Here is a 17,418-nt window from a genome sequence, read left to right on the forward strand (position 1 = left end):
AGTACTTATTAAGCCCCTGTACAAAATAGAAATGTCTGCCTATCCCATCACCATGTGAACACCTAGCACTGCTTCTCCTCAGCATTCTGCATTCCATGGCTTCTCACTTTTCATAACAGTTATCTACATTGTGCACGTGGGCCCCAGAGAGTTTAAATAACTTATTCCACATGATGAAGGTAGTAAGGACAGACTGGAGTTTTGAAGCCAGTCAGTTTGGCTGCAGAACTGTGCCTCTTACCCTGCACTTGCGTTCCTGTGTTTCAGGCATCTAGCACAGAGCCTAAAGTATAGCAAACTCCTAAGAATCATAACTATTATTGATAGTTTTCTGATATTCTAACCCTTTTGATTATGCAGTTTAGACTTCCTAGCATGACTTCCAGGCCATCTGGTATGCTTATATTGATTCTTACCCCAGCTAGTGGGAAAGAGCCATTCTTTTTTTTTTTTTTTATTGCATTTTAGGTTTTGGGGTACATGTGAAGAACATGCAGGATTGTTGCATAGGTACACACATGGCAGTGTGATTTGCTGCCTTCCTCCCCTTCACCTATATCTGGCATTTCTCCCCATGCTATCTCTCCCCAACTCCCCACCCCCCACTGTCCCTCCTCTGTTTTCCCTCAACAGACCCCGGTGTGTGATACTCCCCTCCTTGTGTCCATGTGTTCTCATTTTCAACACCCACCTATGAGTGAGAACATGCAGTGTTTGATTTTCTGTTCTTGTGTCAGTTTACTGAGAATGATGGTTTCCAGGTTCATCCATGTCCCTACAAAGGACACGAACTCATCATTTTTGATGGCTGCATAATATTCCATGGTATATATGTGCCACATTCTAGGGAAAATCTAAAGTCCAGTCTATCATCGATGGGCATTTGGGTTGGTTCCAGGTCTTTGCAATTGTAAACTGTGCTGCAGTGAACATTTGTGTGCATGTGTCCTTATAGTAGAACGATTTATAATCCTTTGGATATATACCCAGTAATGGGATTGCTGGGTCAAATGGAATTTCTGTTTCTAGGTTCTTGAGGAATCGCCACACTGTCTTCCACAATGGTTGAACTAATTTACATTCCCACCAACAGTGTAAAAGTGTTCCTATTTCTCCACATCCTCTCCAGCATCTGTCATCTCCAGATATTTTAATGATCGCCATTCTAACTGGCGTGAGATGGTATCTCAATGTAGTTTTGATTTGCATTTCTCTGATGACCAGTGATGATGAGCATTTTTTCATATGTTTGTTGGCCTCATGTGTGTCTTCTTTTGTAAAGTGTCTGTTCATATCCTTCGCCCAGTTTTGAATGGGCTTGTTTGTCTTTTTCTTGTAAATCTGTTTTAGTTCTTTGTAAATTCTGGATATCAGCCCTTTGTCAGATGGGTAGACTGCAAACATGTTTTCCCATTCTGTTGGTTGCCGATTCACTCTAATGGCTGTTTTTTTTGATTAGGTCCCATTTGTCTATTTTGGCTTTTGTTGTCAATGCTTTTGGTGTTTTGGTCATGAAGTCCTTGCCTACACCTATGTCCTGAATGGTTTTGCCTAGATTTTCTTCTGTGATTTTTATGGTGTTAGGTCTTATGTTTAAGTCTTTAATCCATCTGTAGTTAATTTTAGTGTAAGGTGTCAGGAAGGGGTCCAGTTTCTGTTTTCTGCACATGGCTAGCCAGTTTTCCCAACACCATTTATTAAACAGGGAATCCTTTCCCCATTGCTTGTTTTTGTCAGGTTTGTCAAAGATTGGATGGTTGTAGATATGTTGTATTGCCTCCGAGGCCTCTGTTCTGTTCCATTGGTCTATATTTCTGGAAAGAGCCATTCTAATGAAGATTTTTACCAGTTAGATACTTAGTTATTGATTTTTTGAAAAGGAATCCAATTTACTTTTGCTGTGAGCTATTTTAACAAACTGAAGTGAGAACTCTGTAAATTAATAGTTTGTATCTTCTTTAGGGGTATCACTGGAGAATTTCCCTCTCTGTAAAGAATTGCTCATTCCACCTGGAACCCAAAACTATATGGTGAGAATGCGACTCTACGACGTCAACCGTCGGCAGCTAAACCTCACCATCCGGATTGTGTGTCGAGCAGAAGGATCCTTAAAGATCTTCATTTCTGCTCCGTATTGGCTGATTAACAAAACAGGTACATACAGGGGCTGCTCAAGTAGGTCTTTGGCATTAGTCATGGGAATTCAGATTTATTTGCTTAGCTAACTAAATGGAGCCAATGCAAATAGATTACTTCAACAGTCTGAGCTGCTGGAACATTCCTGCTTCCATCATAAATGCTTAATCATGCTCAAAACTGTCCTTTTAGACAAGGAACTGAGCCTACTAAATAGATTAAGTTTTTACTCCCCCTTGATGATTTTATTCATACACATCTGCATCTCTTTCAGATAGACTGGGTGGTATTGATGTAAACTTTTCTCCTTCTTCATAAAGGGTTGCCGCTGATCTTCAGACAGGACAATGCCAAGACAGATGCTGCAGGCCAGTTTGAGGAGCATGAGCTGGCCCGGAGCCTGAGTCCTCTCTTATTCTGCTATGCTGACAAAGAGCAGCCAAACCTGTGAGTACAATTATTTATGGGAAGGGGAAATAAGCTCCCAGGGAAGGGAAGAAATTAGTAAAGGCCATAATATATCCGTGTAAGTAGAAATATACTATAGATAACAATCCTGACTTGGCAGGGGAATAGAACCATGACCTAATGGGATTTTTGGGGATCTAATTTCTGTGTTATTTGATACTGAAAATAAACCATTTGGTTGGTTTATAATGAAAGCTAGTTTTATTTTACATGCATTGAAGTAGATTTCCTATTCATAACTCTGCCAACGAAGAGAAAGCCACGTGTTCTCCTTCTCTTCTCTGCAGTTTCTCTTCCTCTGTAAACTTTTAGCACAGGCACAGGAGCTGGCCTCAGAATGGATGTAGACTGGTTCTTTGGTAAAGCCATCAGCCTCATAATTCAATCCAGGATTTGTATAACATTTCGAAATTCCTCCCTTTTACCCTCGAAGTAAAATATGCCATTTTAAGTTCTCAAAGAACTCATTGCGTGTTTAAAAGCAGGGACAAAAAACAACTGTGAGGATTAGATGACATGTGCTTTTAATGTATAGTAGGAGCATTAATTCACTTTTGTTCTTGGTTTTGACATTCTGCTTTTTCAAGAGTCTTTTAATAGAGCTCTAATCAAAGATAAATGGGTGTATCCAATAGTGTTAAAATGCCATACCCTGTTATCGGTAGAATTATGCTGACAGCTTAACAGAAAGTCTTCTGGAGTACCACACTTCAGTGGGTACTGATGTTTACCAGGGAAGGTTGGAGTGTAGATTGGTGTTTGAGGCCAGGAGAGAGGATTGACAAGAGTTCTGGATATTGTAGGGGATGCAGCCAGCCTCTTGGCATGTGCAGCAAGTCCAGTCTCATTTTTCTCCTGAAATGATTTGGACAGTTTTAGATTTAGGACTTGACATGTGTTACACAGTGTGTTTTATCTATGAATTCCACAGTTCCCAAAGTATTTTCACATACACCATCTCATTGGTCTCTTCCCACCATCCCAAGGGTTTAGGCAGGGCAGGAAATAATGTGTATTTTTTGTTTGTTTGTTTTGTTTTCTTTTGTTTTTTTAATGGAGTCTGGCTCTGTCGCCCAGGCTGGAGTGCAGTGGCGCAATCTTGGCTCACTGCAACTTCTGCCACACCTGGGTTCAGGCGATTCTCCTGCCTCAGCCTCCTGAGTAGCTGGGATTACAGGCACGTGCCACCACTCTCGTCTAATTTTTGTATTTTTAGAAGAGACAGGGTTTCAGCATCTTGGCCAGGCTGGTCTTGAACTCTTGAAATCATGATCTACCCATCTCAGCCTCCCAAAGTGTTGGGATTACAGGTGTGAGCCACCACACCTGACCTAATATTGTTGTATTTTAAGATGAGGAAGTTGAGGCTCAGAGAGAGTGCTACCTGCCCAAGTTTACATCGCTTGTTAGTGGTAGAGCTAGAACACACATTCAGAAATTATGTTGCCAAAATCTGTGATAAGACAATGGCCAACTAAACAGTGCTTTGCCATTGTAATAGTATCCTCATACCTGTATCTTCTGTACATATGCTTCTTGTGCTTTTTTAAATGAACCCTTGAAACAGCAGTCAGGAAAGGATTAGTTTGACTTGAATCCTTGAGTTTTAGGGGAATAACAGAAATTGCTAGCCAGGCGTGGTGGCTCATGCCTACAATCCCAGCTCTTTGGGAGGCTGAGGCGGGTGGATCACCTGAGGTCAGGAGTTCGAGACCAGCCTGGGCAACATGGTGAAACCCCGTCTCTCCTAAAAATACAAACATTAGCTGGGCATCTTAACACATGCCTATAATCCTGTAATTACTTGGAAGGCTGAGGCAGGAGAATTGCTTGAACCCAGGAGCCAGAGCTAGCAGTAAGCCGAGATTGCACCATTGCACTCTAGCCTGGATAACAAAAGCAAAACTCTGTCTCAAGAAAAAAAAGAAAAGAAAAGAAATTACAGCATTTTCCTCACGTGTTATGCTCGTAGAATCCTAATGTTTTCTCTTAAAGCATTTAGTTGTAGATGTCCGTAAATTTCACACACTGTTACCTTTAAGATACAGTTTTAACCACTGATGAATTTTCTCACTGTGCTAGGGAATCACATGAGAATGAGGAAGAGAGTCAGTAGTAGAGATGGAATTTCAGTGATAGCTGTATTAGTGTTTCCCAATTAGAACACGCAGATGAGACTTTCTTGTGGATGAATATCTACATCTTTGCTTTTCTGCCCCACAGCTGCACGATGAGAATCGGAAGGGGGATTCATCCAGAAGGCATGCCGGGCTGGTGTCAGGGCTTCTCCCTGGATGGTGGTAGTGGTGTCCGAGCTTTGAAAGTCATCCAGCAAGGAAACCGCCCAGGGCTGATCTATAACATTGGTGGGTTACGTTTGGGGCAGTGGGAGAAACAGAACCTTTGGCTGATGACCTCAGGCTTGGAGGAATGAGCTGACCATGCATTTTGGCCTGGCTACAAGTGCTGATTTTCTCATTTGGCATTGGGTCAGGTATCTGTTCTCTGAATGCTACACTGATGTCAACACAGATCTATTCTCCTAGGGATCTGAGGAGCGACCTAAACACTGCCCTTTTGAGGTCTGTGGCTCTGTTTAATTTCAGACTCACCTGTGTCAGGAAAGTATCAGTTTGGCTTGAATCCTTGTTTTTCAGGGCAATAATAGGAACACTTAGCATGCTTTTCATCCTCCAAGTATTCCCACGCATTCATTAAAATTTGCAAGCCCTCAGAGGGTAAGAAGCATTGTTCTCCTTGAAACTGAAGGAGAGAGGTTAAGTGACCTGCCTAGATGTAAAGGGGAAGCCTGGGTCAGAAGTAGGACTACGATTGGGGCATACAAATAAAATGCACTTGGTGGTTGTGGTAATTAAAGAAATCTCCAGACTAATTTCGCTTATGGAGATGGGAAGGGTGGAGAGGGGAGGGAAGAATACTGGGCCTATATGCTTCATAGCGACTTGGGAACACTCAAAAGATTCTCTAAAGGGTTAAGATAATTTGATTTAAATATGAATCAGGTTGAAAATGTAGCAGTGCATCCTTTTAGTATATAATTTCCAAGCATCTCAAAGCAATGTTAGTTTTGAACACTGGAGCACCATCTAGAACTGCATGGCCCTGTAGAACTTTCTGTGATGGTGGAAATGTTCTGTTTTGCACTGTCTATTGGTAGCCACTAGCCACATGCGGCTGCTGAGCCCTGGAGAGCACATTAGTGAGATATAAGGCAAGTATGTCCGAGGAATGGAATTTTTCTTTTTATTTAATTTTAATGAATTTCAGTTTAAATAGCCACATATGGCTACTGGGACCGTATTGGACAGTATGCACATAGTCATAGTTCCTTCCTCGAGCAAGGAAAAACTGATGTGATATCATTTACATATTTATCCTGAGTCCCATGGAGAGTCAAGGATATGTTTAAATGTCTGAGAATTTATTAATAAAAGAATCTTCCAAGTGTAGTTTCCTTTTTGGATTTTTAATCATAGGTTTGTGTTCATTCTCCCTTGACATGTGAACTGTCTTTAAAGTTCACATTAAGATTTTTAAAAGAAATAAACTATATTTGATCTTGTAGCACAAGAATAGTTATCTTAACTTTTTCTCACTTTGGTTTGCTTCACCCCTTGAATAGGCAAAGGCTGCTTCATGCTGAGTTTGGCTTTCTGCTGGGGTATTTTGTCCTTGATATATTTTGCAAAGCAAGCTATCACAGGTTGGCTGGAAGCTGTAGTTGGGACAAATTGAGGTGGGAGGAGCTTGTTCCTTTTAAAGCAGCTAGCACTAAGAACCGCAGAATATTTGCAGAGGCCAGTTGAGCAGACTAATCAGACATATGCAGTGTTTACCCGTAATGTGCTATGTTTACCCATTTAAACTGATAAGCTGGGAGCATTCACTAAAGCTGATGGCATATTTTTTGAGGGATAAGACTATGATTTGAGTTTTGTTGCTCCACCTAGGGAAGGGATAGAGGGGAGTGGGCTAAGATAGGACTTTTTAATTCTTGAGGATCATGAACTTTTGCCATGTATTCCCACAAGGGAATTTGTGGACTCTACTGCTTGAATATTTTGAAGAATAGGATAGATAACTAGCTCCCTATCAGGAAAGTTTAAAGCACAGTCCAAACTGAAAAGCCAGGGACAGCCTTGCCAGTTAGCTTCACATAGATCTCCAAAAAGAATGATTTTGTGCCTGTTGATCTTATCAGCTTATTGATTTATCAGGGGTTTCCCAGCGCAATATAAGCTATAAAAGGGACAAAAGCCCACCTTTTTCCAAACATTGAGAGTCTGTATTGTTTCAGAGCATCCTAGACTCTTTTTGTAATATTAAATTAGATACATCTTTTGTAGTCAGACTTTATATTAGAAACCACCTAACTATGATAATGTTGATTTCTGACAATGAAAGCTTCTCTGTATGTCACAGAAGGAAGTCATAGGGCATTATCTCCCTATCCCAGTATTACATAGCATTTCTTAGACACGGAGTTTCAGAGAGATTTTTTTGTGTAATTTTTCTCAGTCTTTCAGGTATTTTCAAGGCTTATATTAAAGGAACATCAGAATTTTCAAGCCAGTTTAAGTGAATTATGGCATTAACAGATTGGAATATTTATAGTTGGAATTATGTTGAGAAATCTAGGACACCTGGTTGTCAAATCCTAAGTTGGAGTTTTCCATTTTCATGGTTCTCTTGATACTTGGTGACTGCTGAGTGGAGTGGGGACCTTATATATGTCCCGTCACAATACAGGCAAGCCTCATGAGGGTGCTGACTCTGGAGGCTGACTGCCTGGGCTTGAATCCCAGCTGTGCCACGTACTAGCTGTGTGTCATAGAACCAGTTACTTAGCTTTCCATGCCTTAGCTTCCTCATCTGTAAAATGGAAATAATTAAAATATCTAACTTAGAAGGTTGTTATGAGGATTCAATGTAAAGCCTTTGATAGAGGGCCTACCATGTGTTAAGAGATCAGTAATTATTATTGTTATTGTTATTCTTTCTATGATACATACTTTTATCAGTGGGTGACCAGAGCTCAGCCCAGTGCCTTGAATGTCATTGCTGTATTTATTGTCTGAATGAATGAGTGAATAATTCATCCCACTGAATTTTTGCTTTTGAAAATTGTTACCAGTTTTTAAGATAATTGGGTGCTTTTCTTTAATTGGAACCAGACGTCTTGAGATTTCCTTTGGACTGTTCTGTTATTTTCTCCTAGTACATAGTAGGTGCTGAAAACATTTATTTTACAAATGAATAAATTATTTTATTTATTTATTTTTTTTTTAATTTTTTTTATTTTTTGAGACGGAGTTTCGCTCTTGTTACCCAGGCTGGAGTGCAATGGCACGATCTCGGCTCACCGCAACCTCCGCCTCCTGGGTTCAGGCAATTCTCCTGCCTCAGCCTCCTGAGTAGCTGGGATTACAGGCACGCGCCACCATGCCCAGCTAATTTTTTGTATTTTTAGTAGAGACGGGGTTTCACCATGTTGACCAGGATGGTCTCGATCTCTTGACCTCGTGATCCACCCGCCTCGGCCTCCCAAAGTGCTGGGATTACAGGCGTGAGCCACCACGCCCGGCTTTATTTTATTTTTTGAGACAAGTCTCGCACTGTCACCCAGACTGGAGTGTAATGGCATGATCTCTGCTCATTGCAACCTGCGCCTCCTGGCTGATTCTCTTTGCCTCAGCCTCCCGAGTAGCTGAGACTACAGGTGCGTGCTACTACACCTGGCTAATTTTTGTTTTTTTCCGTAGAGACGGGGTTTCACCATGTTGGGCAGGCTGGTCTTGAACTCCTGACCTCAAACGATCCACCCACTTTGGCCTCCCAAGGTGCTGGGATTACAGGCGTGAACCACTGTGCCTGGCCATGAATAAATTCTATACTACTTAGCATTACGTTTGAGCTGGATTCTTGAGCAATGGGCTAAAATAAAATACTAGAGAAGAGTCAGTGGAGTTTAGAAGATTACAAAATCCAGCTAAGTAATCTGAAATTTCTACTATATCCTGTAAAAGTGGCAGGTTCCCCAGAAGGAAATTTTGTGTCCCTGTTGTAAGTAAAAAAGTATCATGTGAAACTGTTCTAAGTATTCACCTTTATAAATGGAAACCTAAGGTATATGTGACTGGAGACCTATATGTTTTAGTTGCTATTAAATGGTATACACTGTGTGAAGAAACTAGGAATTAAGGGGATATTGATATTGCCCCTGAACCTTTTTAAGGCCTAAATGGGAATAAGGAGTAACACTTGGAGTACAGTTGCTATTTTCATTACATTCCTAGAAGGTTCAGTATCCTCTCTGGGTGATACAGTTATTTTCTAAGAGAAACTAAGTAATTATGAAGGTTGTTTGTCAGACCAAGAGTTTTCTCTATGGTTAATTCATAAAAGTGGTTCTTATTATTTGTAGGTATTGATGTCAAGAAAGGCCGAGGTCGATACATTGATACCTGCATGGTCATCTTTGCCCCCCGTTACCTGTTAGATAATAAGTCATCTCACAAGCTTGCATTTGCACAGAGAGAATTTGCCAGGGGACAGGTGAGCAGTTTGCTTTTGAAGGATGAGAGTGCCTATTTAATAGCACGAGTTTTAATGTCATCTTCCGTGAAGACTGTACGTTTTGTGATATGAGTAACTACTCTGTGCCTTTGGTACCCGGATAGCTCCTGATAGAGGGTAAGGCTCAGAGTAGGTACTCTGTAATACTTGCTGTTGTGAATCGACTTGTTGACTAAAGCCTGTGATTCTGTGTGTTTTAGGGAACAGCCAATCCCGAAGGTTACATTTCCACCCTTCCTGGTTCCAGTGTGGTGTTCCACTGGCCTCGGAATGACTATGATCAGCTATTGTGCGTCAGACTGATGGATGTTCCCAATTGTATTTGGTCTGGAGGCTTTGAAGTCAACAAGAATAATTCCTTCCATATCAACATGAGGTAAGTTTGAGACTCTAAATATAGACAAAAAAGGAACCCCCGTTTGAGATGCAGAACTCTAATAACAAGCCCTTATTGCCTTTGTAAAATTGGCACATATATTCCTGACTCAGACAGAGGTCTTAGAACTTGCAAAGTCCAGGGATATGAGTGGATATTTTGATGGAATAAACTAAAGGAGGTGTTGCCCGTTTTGACCATGGTATAATTGCTGTTTAATCCAAAGAGTAACACTGAGCTCGTATTTTGATTACCTACAACTTTGAAAGGTCTGCATTTAGATGGTAATGCTCATTATAAATATTTTTGTACATTCTGATGTATTTATACAGTCTTCTTTCGTTTGATGCTGTTCTAGTAAATCATCTGGCTTTCTAAACCTAACCCGGTAACACTCAGTCCTTGTTAAGAAAAAATAACCGGCTGGCTGCGGTGGCTCATGCCTATAATCCCAGCACTTTGGGAGTCCGAGGCAGGCAGATCATGAGGTCAGGAGTTTGAGACCAGCCTGGCCAACATGGTGAAACCCTGTCTCTACTAAAAGTAACAGTTAGCTGGGCACAGTGGCACATACCTATAATCCCAGCTACTTGGGAGGCTGAGGCAGGGGAATCACTTGAACCAGGGAGTCAGAGGTTGCAGTGAGCTGAGATTGCACCATTGCACTCCAGCCTGGTGACAGAGCAAGACTTCGTCTCAAACAAACAAAAATAAAAAAATAAAAAAAAATAACCAAAATCAGCCTTAACTAGCCCAGGATGATTTAAACTTTCTTTCTGCTCTCATCAAATGCTTTAAAAAATTATTTTAAAAAATTCTAAATTGTGGTAAAACAGACATAACATAAAATTTACTCTTTTAACCATTTTTAAGTGTCTACAGTTAACTGGTATAAGTACATTTACATTATTATGCAAATAATTCCCCAAACTCTTTTCATCTTGCAAAACTGAAACTCTGTACCCATTAAACAACTTACTCCTCATTCCCATTCCCCTCAGCCCCTGGCCACCATGTTCTACTGTGTGTCTATAAATTTGACTACTCTAGGTACCTCGTGTAAGTTGAATCATAAATCTTTGTGTTTTTTGTGACTGGCTTACTTCACTTAGCATAATGTTGTCAATGTTCATGTTAATATTTTTGTTCATCTATTAATGGACACTTGGGTTGCTTCCACCTTTTGGCTATCACAAACTGCTATGAACATAGGTGTACCAGTGTCAGTTCAAGACCCTGCTTTCAGTTATTTTGGGTATAGACCCAGAAGTGGAATTGTTGGAATATATGATCTTTCTGTTTTTAATTTTTTGAGAAACCACCATAGTTTTCCAAGTCATTGCCCCATTTTACTTTCCTGCCACTGGTGCACAAGGGTTCCACTTTCTCCACAACCTCACCAACACTTGTTTGCTTTGTTTTTGGCGCAAGCCGTTAAGTGATACTCCCGCCTCTGTATAATGGGTGTGAGGTGGCGTTGCACTGTGGTTTAGATTCTTACTTCTTTAATAATTAGTGATGTTGAGCATCTTTTCATGTGCTTTTTGGCCATTTGTATATCTTAATTAGAAAAAATATCTATTCAGTTCCTTTGCCAATTTTTGAATTAGGTTGTTTTGAATTATAGGAATTCCTATTCTAAGAGTTTTATAGTTTTAGCTCTTACTTCTAGGTCTTCGATTCATTTTGGGTTGTTTGTGTATGGCTTAAGGTGAGGGTGCAACGTCATTTCTTAGTATGTGGATATTTGGTTTTCTTAGCACTTTTTATTGAAAAGACTCTCCTTTCCCATTAAGTGATCTTGGTACTGTTGTTAAAAAATCATTTGACCCTACATGTCAAAGTTTATTTCTGGGCTCCCTAATCTATTCCATTGGGCTGTCTGTCTTTATGCCAGTACCATACTGTTTTGATTATAGTTGCTTTGTATTAAATTTTGGAATCAGGAAAAGTGAGACCTCCAACTTTGTTGTTCTTTTTCAAGGTTGTTTTCTCTATTCAGAGTTCCTTAGAGCCATATGAATTTCAAGATGGATTTTTCTATTTCTACAGAATAGCTGTTAGGATGTTGATAGGGATTGCATTAAATCCATAGGGTTTTGTGGTATTGACATCTTAAAAATTATGTTTTCCAGTCCCTGATCATGGGAAATCTTTTTGGTTGTGTCTTTTTTTTTTTTTAGAGACAGGATTTCACCATGGCCAGGATGGTCTCGATCTCCTGACCTCATGATCCACCCACCTTGGCCTCCCAAAGTGCTGGGATTACAGGCATGAGCTACCGCACCTGGCCTTTTCAGTTGTGTCTTTTAACTTCTTTCATCAGGCCGGGCTCAGTGACCCACGCCTGTGATCCCAGCACTTGGGAAGGCTGAGGCAGGTGGATCATGAGGTCAGGAGTTGAAGACCAGCCTGACAATGTGGTGAAACCCCGTCTCTATTAAAAATACAAAAAATAGCCAGGTGTGGTGACGCACACCTGTAATCCCAGCTACTCAGGAAGCTGAGGCAGGAGAATCGCTTGCACCTGGGAGGCATTGCAGTGAGCTGAGATCACACCATTGCACTCTAGCCTGGGCAACGGAATGAGAAAAAGTCTCAAAAAAAAAAAATTTATTTCATTAAATGCTTTTGAAGTTAAAGAATCTTAAATCAGTTATATTTGAACATGTTTAGAAGCAAATTTTAATCTTTTATACTTTATGGTCAGCTCTCTGTTGAGAACACTATTACAAAAGAACAGAAATATGATAATTTAACAGTAGATGATCCAAAATAATTCTTCAAAATAATGTTTTTATTTTTGTTTTTGTTGGAAATAGAGTCTTGCTCTATTGCCCAGGCTTGAGTGCAGTGGTGCAATCATAGTTTACTGTCACTTTGAACACCTAGGCTCAAGTGACCCTCCTGCCTCCTGTAGGAGTACAGGCGTTCACCACCATGCCTGGCTATTTGAAAACAAAAAAAATTGTAGAGACAAGGTCTCACTATGTTGCCCAGGCTGGTCTGGAACTTGTGGCCTCCTGCCCTGGCCTCCCATAGTGCTGGGATTACAGGTGTGAGCCACCACACCTGGCCCCAAAATAGTATTTGTATTTGACTTTTAAATATATTATCTGATTGAGTGGTGAGCCCTTCTTGATTATACTTTGCCCTGACCTTTATTAGTGTGAGTTGCATCTGGATATAGTGGTTTTCATGCTGTTTTTTTTAGGAGCTGTTTGATTTTAAGGACATCACTCTAGTGCCCAAGGGAGCCTACCAGGTAGGGCTCTAGCACTCTTATCCCTACCTCAGCCAGCACTTTCGTCAGTAGCATAATGTGTTCCCTGCAAGATTTTATTTGGGCGAAGAAGTGGGGAGGGAAAAGGGATTCTGTAGTTAAAATCACAATTGTTTTATATATTCCCTGGATAGAGGCAGCCCCTATCTGTTGTGTGAGAATTGGAAGCCAGTTTTGAATTGAATGAAAAAGAATTCATGGTTATTAAAAAAAAAAAAAAATAGAGGGGGACGATGATTTGGGTAATTTTTGTTAATCCTTTTAAAATGATTTTAATGTGCAGTCCTAAACTACTGAGAACAGACCTGTGCCATCCATTTCATTTACTTCCCTCAACTTTTCATTTGGAAACAATTTAAACTATAGGAAAGTTATAAGAGTAGTAAATGAATATCCCTATATCGTTTACCTAGATTTACCAGTCTTCAACATGTTGCTACATTTTCACTCCACACATACATAAATACACATTTTCCTTTCTGAACTATTTGAAAGTAAAGTCGTCATGATACTTAAGCCATAAAAACTTCACTTACACCTAAAAATCAGGACATTTTTCTAATTAAATATAATACTATTATCACGTACTGAAGAAATTTAACCTTGATATGTTTTCTAATAAATGGTTTTCATAGACCAAATCAATGACTAATATGTCCTTCATAGCAACTCCCTTCCCATTGATCTAGGATCCAGTGAAGGATCATTTATTTTACTTGGCTCATGTATTCTCTTGTCTCCTTTAATCTAGAGTAGTCCCACTTTGCCTATTTTGTCTTTAGTGACATTGACATTTTTGAAAACTGCAAGTTAGTTTCTTATAGAATGTCCTATTTTCTGCATTTGGGCAGTGATTTCCTGTCTGCAGATTTGGGTCAGTTATTTTTGATAGCTGTACTACCTATGCGATGCTGTGTGTTTCCCACGGTATCACATCAGGATGCCTTGATGTCTGTTGGTCTCATTATTGGTGGTGGTAAGTTGTTCATCACCTGGTTAAGGTGGTGTCCAGCAGGCCTCTTTTTTGCGAAGTTTCCTCTGTTCTTTGTAAATAAGAATAATCCACTGAGGGAATAAGACTAAGTGAATATTCTGTTTCCCAAAAACCTTTTGGTGGTTTAATGGTTCTTGAATCACTTATTACATGGGTGGTTGCAATGCAGATTTTTTTTAAATTACTTATTTATTTTTATTTTTAATTGAGATAAGGTCTCACTGTGTTGCCCAGGCTGATCTGGAACTCCTGGGCTAAAGTGATCCTCCCATCTTGGCCTCCCAAAGTGCTGGGATTACAGGTGTGAGCCATCATGCCCAACCAAAAATGCTGATTTTTAATTCTCTAATTTCTTCTGCATTTATTCACTGATATTTTTCTGTAAAGATAAGCTTTACATTTCCTTCAGCGATTTATCTATATCTAAATGTATACACACACACAGACATACATACACATACGTTACAGACATCCATTTTCTTCTTTGCAGCAGAATATCAGTGTATAAATGTTGAAGAAATAGGAGAATTAGAAAATCACCATTTTGTAATCATATTGCCAGTTTCTACTTTTTTAAGGTGATCAAAGAACACACAGTGGGTTGTAAGTTCAGTGGTATTGACTGAGGCCCAAACAGTGTCATGATTGTCAGAAATATGAGAAGTAAGTGGATTGCAGATGCTCTCCTGTATTTTATGCAGCCTCTTTTGTTTCCTTGTCCTGCAGGGATACCTTGGGAAAATGCTTCTTCCTACGAGTGGAAATTACTCTCCGAGGAGCTACGTATAGAATCTCATTTAGTGACACAGATCAGTTACCGCCTCCTTTCCGAATTGACAACTTTTCTAAGGTATCAAGTAGAGTTCAGAGCCAGTTTGTTTCATGTGTGGGAGTGTGTACTGCCCTTAACACAGTGGTACAATTTATTTTAAACTTGCATTTGAAGGAAGCTATATGGATAGGTTCTTTATATCTGGGCAATCTTAGAAATCCTTAGCCTTAAGAGGTGTTTTCTGCTGGTTATTTTGATTGCTCGGCAGCCTGGTCCATACAGAAGTAATCTTTTAGCCCCCAGATTTATTTATTTTAACTAGAGTGTCTGATTGACACTGTCCTTTCTGTAGACATCACATACAAACAGAGAAAGACATTGGATTGTCCAGTGGAATGGGAATGGGCAACTCTACTGTTGCTTAGTTATAGTGGCCATTTTAATGAATTTTTCAGGAACGTCATTATGGAAATCATTAGATTCTATTTTAATTATGGCTTCAAATAATAATAGGTCTTAAATGTGGTGATCTGTAGCCACATTCCAAATTCTTATTTTTTTCTATATTCAAAATATATCATAGGGGGTTTGGGCTAGAAAGATGCCATTGAAAGGATAGAATTGCTCCCCCTATATATTTGACTTGGCAAAGCTTTTAAAGCCCTTCATTCAATTGTGCGTGTGTGTGTGTGTGTGTGTGTGTGTGTGTGTGTGTAGCACATGTCTTTTAAATAGTGAGTTTTTTTGAATGTGTGAGATGATTAGAAACATTTGAAGAGGTGAAATGATGAACCTCACTGGGGTTTATTCCCTGGATCTGGAACTCAAATCTAGGAAGCACTGACTCACTTTTCAGTAATCCTACTCTGAATGAAAGTCCTCTTTGTCCTCCCTGCCATCACTCTAGGTCCCGGTTGTCTTTACTCAGCATGGCGTAGCTGAACCCAGGCTCCGGACTGAAGTGAAGCCCATGACTTCATTGGATTATGCCTGGGACGAACCCACCTTGCCACCTTTTATCACTCTGACTGTTAAAGGGGCAGGGTCCTCCGAGATCAACTGCAACATGAATGATTTCCAGGATAATTGGCAGCTTTATTATGAAAATTTCATTTATATTGCTGCTACATATACATTCTCTGGGTAATTCTGGATTAAATTACTGTTCTTATAAAGCAGAAGGTTCTAATTATTAACATGTTTTAAATGTTAAACAGTTTCTCAGGAGACCAAAGTACAAAGGAGATTTTTTTTTTTTTTTTTTTTTTGCAATGGAGTCTTGCTCTATCGCCAGGCTGGAGGGAAGTGGTGCCATCTCAGCTCACTGCAACTTCCACCTCCTGGCCTCAAGCTATTCTCCTGCCTCAGCCTCCTGAGTACTTGGAACTGCAGGCGTGTGCCACTATGCCCAGCTAATTTTTTGTATTTTCAGTAGAGACAGAGTTTCACTATGTTGGCCAGGATAGTCTGGATCTTCTGACCTCCTGATCCGCCTGCCTTGGCCTCCCAAAGTGCTGGGATTACAGGCGTGAGCCACTGCACCCGGCAGATTCTTTCATTCTTTACCAAATCCTAGGCTCAGTGTCTGTCTTAAGAGGTCATGTAATTTAAACTCTTGTCTTTTGGCTAGATTAAAATTTATCCAAAGAGTCAAACCTCTTCTCTTGTTAAAGATCTCTCCCAAGAATTCATTCTAGTATTTAAATTTTCTTTTTACTAGTTATTAGTGTGCTTTGTCTCTTTCCTCTTTTGATACTAATCTTTGTCATAATTATTCAAGTCATCATTCTCACTCTCCTCCCCCACCCCGTTGAGAATACTGATTAAGCAGACACCTAAGGGTCTGTCTTAATATTCACCTAAAGCCAAATATAGTAGCTTAATTTCACACAAATTCCATTGCCTTAAAATTATAATCTTCACTGTTGTTTGACTAGTTGTATTTAGAAAAGTCAGGTGAAGAGTATCAAGCTCATTTTAATTTTCCTGTTAGTTTGCCACACAGAGATTTAAAACACTAGGCTGTCAAAAACTAGTCATTCTACCAACATGTAAATACAGCTTATTGTTTCTGTCCTGAAGTTACAGGGCCAATTTTAAAGTGTATCTGTGAAGAAATGGAAAATAACTTAATCTTTAACATTACAAATATAAATCACCTGATGAACAGAGCATTTAAAGTCACATTCCTTTCCAAAATGTTTGGAACATTTTTGCATATGAGTAAGATTTATATACATGCCTGGGGCCCAGAAAATAATCTCTGGGTTTTTGTATTATCTCTCTCATCTGCTTAGAGTCCAGATTTCACTAGTATTAATTGAAGTTGCAGAGATAACCATTCCTTCTTTGTCTGTTGACCTTCCCTTTGGTAATGATGGTGCTAGGATGTTTATCTTGTTATAATTGAGTCAATATGTTGTTTGCTGTTAATTTGTTTTTAAAGATTATGACACTTAACAGTGGGACATGCTTAAGGTTTAATGCCTGAAAAACCAAATCTAAATCTGGTTGTTAGTCATGTTTTTCTCCTTATGTTGTATAAATTCCAGTAGTTACTAAGCTTTTTAACTGAAGAATCCTAGTGGAGGATTATGGGCTTAATGGGTTGAACCGATATGGAACAGATATAAAGAGAAGCTCCTGGAATCTTGGTGTGCAGAATCTAACAGCAGAATTAGAATAATCTTGCTGTGCTAAGAGGTTGAGCCATCTTTTGGCAAATATTAGATACTAATTCTTTGCATTCTTGGAAGGAATAAATGATGAGGAAGAATAGTTTTTTTAATTTT

General features: G+C 39.6%; 1 protein-coding gene across 7 annotated transcripts in view; it reads left to right on the plus strand.

The window, feature by feature from the left end:
• VPS13D (vacuolar protein sorting 13 homolog D) overlaps nt 1-17,418 on the plus strand; it is a 286,887-nt gene that overhangs the window by 132,533 nt on the left and 136,936 nt on the right. For all 7 annotated transcript variants that reach the window (XM_021669824.2, XM_021669823.2, XM_021669826.2 and 4 more), the window contains 7 exons: nt 1,963-2,154; nt 2,457-2,583; nt 4,828-4,970; nt 9,050-9,180; nt 9,402-9,577; nt 14,581-14,704; nt 15,534-15,769. In XM_021669824.2, coding sequence (XP_021525499.2) covers nt 1,963-2,154; nt 2,457-2,583; nt 4,828-4,970; nt 9,050-9,180; nt 9,402-9,577; nt 14,581-14,704; nt 15,534-15,769 — 1,129 coding nt within the window. The remainder of the gene's footprint in view (nt 1-1,962; nt 2,155-2,456; nt 2,584-4,827; nt 4,971-9,049; nt 9,181-9,401; nt 9,578-14,580; nt 14,705-15,533; nt 15,770-17,418) is intronic.

Source organism: Aotus nancymaae, unplaced genomic scaffold (assembly GCF_030222135.1).
Source record: "Aotus nancymaae isolate 86718 unplaced genomic scaffold, 86718_ANA_hifiasm-v0.15.2.pri h1tg000053l, whole genome shotgun sequence".
In the NCBI taxonomy this organism is placed as follows: Eukaryota; Metazoa; Chordata; class Mammalia; order Primates; family Aotidae; genus Aotus; species Aotus nancymaae.